This window comes from Chelonoidis abingdonii, chromosome 2 (genome assembly GCF_003597395.2).
Source record: "Chelonoidis abingdonii isolate Lonesome George chromosome 2, CheloAbing_2.0, whole genome shotgun sequence".
Taxonomy (NCBI): domain Eukaryota; kingdom Metazoa; phylum Chordata; order Testudines; family Testudinidae; genus Chelonoidis; species Chelonoidis abingdonii.
In genome coordinates, this window is record NC_133770.1 from 161,553,569 (window position 1) to 161,561,426 (window position 7,858).

Genomic DNA, 7,858 nt, shown 5'->3' on the forward strand with positions numbered 1-7,858 from the left:
TGGAGAATTTGATCCAAGTGTCTGCATTTTGCCCTTGACATGCATTTGACCAGCTCTACAAATCTGTTTCAAGCCTCAGTTAAAGGCTCCTCAGCTTCAGAATGCCTGTTGCAATCAGAGCTGGCCTGTACTGCACGATTCAGGCCTGGCTCCGAGATTTCCTGACACTCTGGAGTTTGGGTTCGGACCCATCCCTGGTTACGTGTGAACATTGTTTGCATTGCATGTGTGGTGCCTACTGCAAAATGAGCCAGCGATTGAGCATTTCATATTAGCAAACCTGAGATGGAGCCATGCCAGGGTTCAGACCCAGGACTCTGCTCTTTGCTGAATGTAAATGCCCATGTTACCTTATGGGTTTCTTTTGTCTCTCTCAATTGCTCTGTAATATTTTCTTACTATTCCCCTTACAACATGGGATGAGGGGAAAAGATATTTGAATATAAAAACATGTTAAAAAAGTACTTATTAAATATGATCAATTTTAAGTACTCGCTTAACTTTAAGCAACTGCTTAATTGCTTTGCTGACTCAAGCCCCAGATAGATAGGGCCTTTTTCAGTCTTCTCATTTACCATATAGTGGAGACTTTTCATTGAGTCCACTAGAATTCCTCCAGATTAACATGAGTGTGAAAGGAGAATCAGACCCATGGAAGATTAAGAGATACAGAAGGCTGCAGAAAAGGATCCACAAAAGAGAGATCACAGCTGGAAACATCTGGAGAGCAGAATACTACCACAGGAGCCCTGAAAGAAACAGCAGAGTTGGGGAGCAGGCACGAGTATAGGATCCAAGAGATTAGGATCGCTCCCAAGAAGGATCCAGCACTGCTGGAACCCAATGAGACAATGGCTTCTGCAAAGCAGGACCCCAGAAAGAGACAGCATCACTGGAAACAACCACAAGATGGCAGAGGATGAAAGAGGATCCAAAAGAGAGCACAGATGGGAATACCTGGATAGCAGACGCACACCAGCAAGGATTCCAGGCGGTTTTGTTTGCAACACTTTCCGTTTATTAGACACAGACTTTCCAAATGGGTCCGGAGGTAGCGCATGGCTCCTTCCCGCAACTGCTTTCGGGGTTGTCTCTAGATCGACTGATGTATCAGGAAAGAGGACAACGCTCCAACTGGAGATCAGACTTTTAAAAAGAATGAACGTACATTTGGGGAAAAGGACTCTGATACATTAGGTATCTCTCAGAAAAGCACCACTAAAACAAAACCCCAAACAGATGACAGTTAAAGAGGCCGATGGCCATCTCCTTACAAGACAGAGTTTTTATTACATCGTTATAACAGATAGCCAGCAGCTTCTGTGTGTTTGCTGGGCCCTTCACTCCTACGGGGTTTGTACATTCAGAGAGCTGAGCTGATACCTGCTTTGTCAAGTTTATAAAGGAAAACGTCTGCCATATACTTGGACTTTCCTGCATTAAGTGATACCTCCCGGGGGGTGGGGGGTTAGGGAAGTTGGGGGTTACAATCAATTCATCAACGGTAGTTGCAAAGTGGTTAAGAAGAACATTTTTCCTGGCTTGGGCGGTGCCCTGCTTCAAAGAACAAAAAGAGGTCCAGGAATGGATACTTAAAGAGATAAGACCCCCGCCCCCGCCCCCAATCTGGTAGGTGCCAGCAGCTGACTGCGCCTTAGCCGCTGTGTGAGTGTGTCTTAGTGCTGAGGTTCACTGTGTGTTTCTCCATCCAGTCTGTCTGGTTCCCCCCACCTCCCCGCGCATGTATTTGTTCTATACAGAAAAGAACCGTCCCTCCAGCGTGGGGTGGCGAGGGTCCTGGTGGTTGTGGGGCCTCATTTCCTTGTGTGCAGAGTGTCCTGGAATTTGGTGCTGGTGAACCGCAGGTGGAAGCCCTTCTTGCTGATGGTGTCGTCCGAGTGGAACTTGACCATGACTGAATCACCGGCAGAGGAGACCTCTTCCGGGGGCTGGGGGGAGGCAACGGAGTGGAGAAAGCTGGTCAGGGCACACTGTTTCTCCCTCACAGATCCAGAGGGTGAGAGACTGAAGGGGCCTGAGAGTCGACAGGCTGAGAGAGGTCAGCAGCAAACCATCAACGGCCCTGGAGCCAGGAGGGAGCAGGGTGAAGGCACTGGGGGCTGACAGCAATGGCTGAATCCCAGGGCAACTCCTGGGGTGGGGCAGCTTACACCCCACCTTGCTTGAGGCGGCGTCCACTAGCACAGTCGAGCCTAGGCAGCCATTGGGCTAGCAGCATAAGGCTTATTTATGCACCAATCTGAACTGGGTTAGTTCAATGGGTGCAGACCCTGGGTGGACACCGATTTCGGTTTGGCTTACCCCTCTTTCCTAATGGACCCAAGTTAAACTGAAATATCCCTCCTTGTCTCAAAATAAATGAAAAAAAAAATAGAAAAAGTCAAAAGGGTTAGATATTTTCAAAACAAACCTTTTTGACTTTTTGTTTAGAAATTTAGCTAGATTTGCTTAAACTTAAAAAAAAAAAAAAAGACTGAAGACCACCACAAACCATAATAAAACCCTTGGGAAAAAATTCATTTTGGGTCAAACAAAAACATTTGGTTTTTCCCCTGGATTTTTCCGTTCAGCCACCAAACTGAACAATCAGTTCTTGGCTCAGAGCGCCATGCAACGGATGGTTTCACTCCGGGACGTGGTGCAGCTCTCCCCTCCTTCTGGGGCCAAGCAGGGGTAGGAGTGAGAAGGAAGTGAGCACAGCAGGGGAACTTACCCCAGATCCACAGTAGCGCCCCAGGCGTGGCGCTGTCCCGTCATAGCCGTCGAAGAGCTCCATGTAGTCGTACCCACAGTCGGCCTCCTCCTCGATCTCGAAGGTCTGGAAGATGAGCTCTACCCCGTAGCCTTCCTCCGCTACAATCACCCACTCACAGTCCGAGCCCCCAGGGTAGTTGTTGTCTCCGAACTGAGCGTGTGAGTATAGGTCCTTGGTTTTCACCTCAGCTCGCATCTGGCCCCCACAGACTGGAAGTAAGAACACACATATGTGCATAGCAAGGAGGTGAAGAAGGGTGGGCACCTATTGCCCAAGAGGGTCATCTCCTTTCCTCTCTATTTCCTAATGTCTCACGAAAGCTTATGCTGAAATAAATTTGTTAGTCTCTAAGATGCCACAACCACCCCATCTGTGTGTCATGGAAGGAAGGAGAGTGGAGCTCAGTCTCTGGCCTCATCCAGACTTTGGCCTCTCTGCTTAGTCTGCCAACCTTGGGTGTTTTTTGCACAGGATCTGCTGAGCAGCCGTGAGATAGATGGTCAAACAGGTCATGCAGAAATGAATGGATCCCTGTCCCACCACTGATCTCCTAAGCCATCCTGCCCCCAAAAATTGTGACTTCAAAAAGAAACATGGCAGCTGCTTTGCTTGTGCCTCTCAACCTTGTTTTACTATCAGCCAATGACCCCCTAATCTCGCTGTTCTTCTCCTCCCCTTGCCTCTCTCTACACATTTAACCCCTTATACGAAATACTGAACCATACCAAGCCTCGGAGTCTTTAAAGCACCACAATTCCTAGGGAGACACAAGGGTGAAATGGGATAATATTCCAGCCCCTCTCTTCTGGGACCAGAGCTTCACACCTGGCCTGACATCACCACAACGCTCCAGAGGTTTTAGGTACCTGCCACTGAACCAAACACCAAGTAAACAAAAACCCAGTTACCTGTTGAATAGGTGGCCTGGAAGCCCTTCTTCTGGACAGAGTTATCAGAGAAGAACTTGAGGAACATCTTGTTGCTGGTGGAGATGACAGGGTCCGGTTCCTTAGCCCCACAGAACCTGCCCAGGACTGGAGCCTTGGCATCTTTCCCATTGTAAACCTCCAAGTGGTCATAAGTGCATTCCTGATGACCCTCAATATCCAGCTCTGTGAAGGTCTGGGAAGAGAGAAGGAGATGGAGGGAAACTTACAATGACAGTAGGTGGCAAAGCACCGAAGTTCTATAGATCTCAAGTCACGATAGTGATGGAGGGCCATTCCAAGTCCCATACAGCACGTCTCTGGCTATGCTGTTAGAAGCCATGTTAGTCTGGACACAGCTGGCAGTTTCTCTGTGCAGCGGTCACCTTGTCTGCAATCTACTCCCATCCCATTTGATTGCTCTCAAAGCAACATTAACAAGAAGTGTTCCCCGGGGATGTTACTGCATAATTGTCCCCTTCCTCCCATGTGTGTCATGGCTCCATTGTCCATTATAGAGGCTATACACCTCCTTGCACAGCATCTGGTACTGGACATAGGTGGAAAGAGGACAATGGACTAGACAGACCATTGGTCTGAAGCGGACTGGAAATTCCTAGGTGTTGTACCTTTCACACGGGGACCAGTGGCTGTGATCACTATATCACGTGTTTTTTTCTGCTGCTAGTCCCTTGCTCTATACGTTACCAGTTTGACGCGGTGCCCAGGTGTGGTAGTTACTGCCCAGGTGCACTCTTTCTTGCTCGGGTACTTATCAGGCCAGTTAGGGCTGGTGATGGTACCAGTGATGGACATCATCTTGTGATCACAGCCGGCTGCAGGAACAGGATCCCAAAGAAGGAGTCAGCCAGGGGGCTATCCTCCAAAGGGTCATTTCTCCACTCTTCCTCCACCCCCAAAACTCACTCACCAACAATACCAAAGGGCCAGCTAAACTGTTTATCCCCTTGCCAGCCCTTTGTTGCTGAGAAAAATGAAGAGATGGGGAAACCTGTGCACAGTCCAGAGGACACTGGCAGCAAACCTTCAGAGACCTTATCCACTGAGAAGCCCAGTAAGGCAACCAAACCTTTCCTGCCATCCTGGAGAACACGTACCTTCTTTGCAATCGTGGTTGTTGTCGTGCAGCACAAAGCCGCTGCGGCACTGGCACTGGTAGCTGCCGAAGGTATTTAGGCAGTCGTGCTGGCACCCTCCATTATCTTTCGAACATTCGTCTTTGTCTAAGGAGAAGAAAAGAAGCAGTCCTTGGTTTAGCAGGGCCTAGGTATTGTTCCCTGCTGGGTTACGATGAATTGCCAGCATTGCAATGGACGACCCTTCTCAATGGGATGAAATCTAGGGCAGGTGAGCCATTCAGAAAGGGCCAGACTCACCCCCAGTGCAGAAGGCTCACTCACAAGGTTCTGTGCATTGCAAAATCCCACTTAAATTCCATGACTGAATTGGTGTCCAGTGCCTCCCTATGACCCTTCTGCACTAGGGTGAACATCGGCTTAAGGGACCTCAATCCATACTACCGCCTGTTCGAGTGGAAACATCTTCCATGGAGACAAATTGTGCCAACTAGTGCCTAAATCATACCTCACTCACTACTCCCAGGCTCTGAGTGCTTTGCTACTGAAAGTCCCTGGACCGGGACTCAAAATGTTCAGCTATCAGTGGAAGGAAAATATCAGACAAGCAAGTTCTTATTTCCAGCAGCAACCAGATCTATGGGTCTGACCCTGGTTCTCACTTCCACCAGAGTGAATGCAGTGATTGAAGCACCAAACTAGTGCAAGCAAGAGGAGAACCAAGCTCCGTGTCTACAAATCTTGCCCTGTGCTAACTCCATATGGAAATCAATTTAATATATATGGGACACAACCATTACCTGCTTACTGTACAGACGGGTAGGTAGAAAAACAGACACAAGGACAACCAAAGATGCAAGAAAGACCAGGACATGGTGTCCTTCTTTACTTATCAATAGGAAATGTCACAGACACAATAAAAATTGGAAATAAAGGTCAACTGGTCAATGACAAACCAGAGGAGTCTAAAAACAATGGTGAATTAAAAAAAATAAAATAAAAAGCCAACAATCAGTTCTGTCAAGCAAGGAATTTGGGGCCTGGGCTGCTCTATGAGCGAGGCTGTGAGCTAGGACAGAACGGAAGGACATTGGTTCCCTGTTCCCTGGATCCTTTGGAGGGGCAGTGGTGTTCCTGAGAAACTGAACGGAGGATTGGCCGAGTTCCTTTAGGGCCTCGTATTCTTTTCTGCAGGCGGAACTTCAAGCCGGGTGGTCGAGCTTTTGGGGTCTGCGGCTGCTGCTTCGTTTCTGAAACGACAGAGAGGGAGAGAGAGAGAAAATGAAAACGAATCTGTGCTGTTGTGCCTGGAGGGAGAGTTGGACACCAAGGTAAGGGAGCCAAGTAAAGGGCTGGGGGGCAGTGGGACATGCAGAGAGCAGGGGCCATACTCAGTAGCATGTGTTACAGAGGCGAAGGAAAGGGGAAGCACAGACACAGCTACTGCTGCCAAACACAGGAGAGGCACAGCACAAGGGAAAGGCATCAAGATCTACCGGAGCCCACTGAGTCACACCCCGCCCAATCCCTTTGGCTCTTGAAAGCAAACTTTAGCTCCAGCATTAAGTGATGGACGGGAGGAACTTTCTGGTGCAGCACCCCCTAAAGGCACTTGGGGGAGTGTTCCTTTCAGGGCAGAAGCAACTCCTCCTTTCCCACGTTATCCCACATTCACTGGCCTAACACAGCTTTAGCTCTACATAGAGGAGAACACAAGGAGGCAGAGGTGGGCTGGCAGACGCCAGAGAGGTTTGAGACAAGGGAGTATTGGGAGCAAATTGGCCCTTTCAAACTATCAGTCAAATAAAGTCTTCACTAGCTGTTGCCTGCTAGAAGCCAATACAAATTCCACATTGCTTCTGTGGGAGACATGAGCATCATGGGGGATAGCCCTCCAGACAGATAACTGAGAGGACACAGGAGCTGCCCATGGTTTGCAGTGTTAATTTGGAGGTGGTTTTGGAAGACCATATTTGAGGGATCGTTATTTGCACTTTGGGCACCTGGAACGGGACGGTGTGTGGAGATGGGAGGAGCCAAATTCCTCCCCCCCACCCACTTACCTCTGCTCCGCCGAACCCTGGTTGCAATTGTTACAGGAAGGACCTGCCCCTGCACATGGCAGAACTCCCTGAAAGGCGACGTTGTCTCAAGGCTTTGGGAGCATGTGCAGGAAGGCTGGTTACTTAGGGCTCCCCATGGACTTCCAGACAGGAAGGTTAGATGATCTTTATGGGCAATTTCTTTGGCTGTAGGACAGGTCAAGATGCAGCATGGTGATGCAGATAGTGCACCGGACTGGCAGCCAGGAGACCTGGATTCTATTCACCAGCTCTGCCACTGACCTGTTTGTGTGACCTTGGGCAAGACACTTCCCCTCTCTCAGCCTCTTGTTTCCCCTCCCACCCTTTGTCAGTCTTGTCTAGGTGGTGAGCTCTTTGTGCAAGGACTGTTTCTCACTGTGTATATGCACAGCACGGGCCTGATCTCGGTTGTGGTCTTGAGGCACCACTGGAATACAAATAACAATAACAGGACAGTTAAGACTGGGCATTTGGAGATTTCCACTTATGGCAGATCCTGACTCTGGGGGGAGACAACTAAGTATTAAAAATAGCAGTAAGTTGGTCCAAGCCCCAGGTCTTGCAGTGAACTTTTGCGTGCACTGCCTGTTCAGTGTGTAAGCCCCCAGGGGCTGTGGTTCCTTTAGCTCTGTACAGTGCCAAGCACACAGTCAGGGGCTTAAACATCAAGAGTGATTGGTCTGCAAGAAGCACCCATTTCTAGTCAATGAGGAATGCACGAACACTTTGAAAAAGCCTCCTGAATGCAGCCTGTTGTTGAAATAAGTTCCTGTCTGCATCCTGTATCACTTGCCATACCGGTATTGCCCTGGCCTCTTCCTTTGTCATTCAGTGTTGAACCCATTCTACAACAATATGCATTACCTCACCTTTTGGGGGCGAAGCCAGACCTTTTGGCACCTGCTCCCCTATTTGGTGTAAACATTACTTGTGCCAATCAGAGGCGAACACACACAGGTTTTGGGCCCCGTCCCC

General features: G+C 49.1%; 1 protein-coding gene across 2 annotated transcripts in view; it reads right to left on the minus strand.

The window, feature by feature from the left end:
* Nucleotides 1–204: 204 nt before the first annotated feature.
* BMP1 (bone morphogenetic protein 1) overlaps nt 205–7,858 on the minus strand; it is a 94,230-nt gene continuing 86,576 nt past the window's right edge. For both annotated transcript variants that reach the window (XM_032800910.2, XM_032800909.2), the window contains exons 16-20: nt 4,821–4,946; nt 4,411–4,538; nt 3,685–3,898; nt 2,735–2,985; nt 205–1,949 (exon numbers count right to left, since the gene is read on the minus strand). In XM_032800910.2, coding sequence (XP_032656801.1) covers nt 1,815–1,949; nt 2,735–2,985; nt 3,685–3,898; nt 4,411–4,538; nt 4,821–4,946 — 854 coding nt within the window. In that variant the 3' untranslated portion in view covers nt 205–1,814. The remainder of the gene's footprint in view (nt 1,950–2,734; nt 2,986–3,684; nt 3,899–4,410; nt 4,539–4,820; nt 4,947–7,858) is intronic.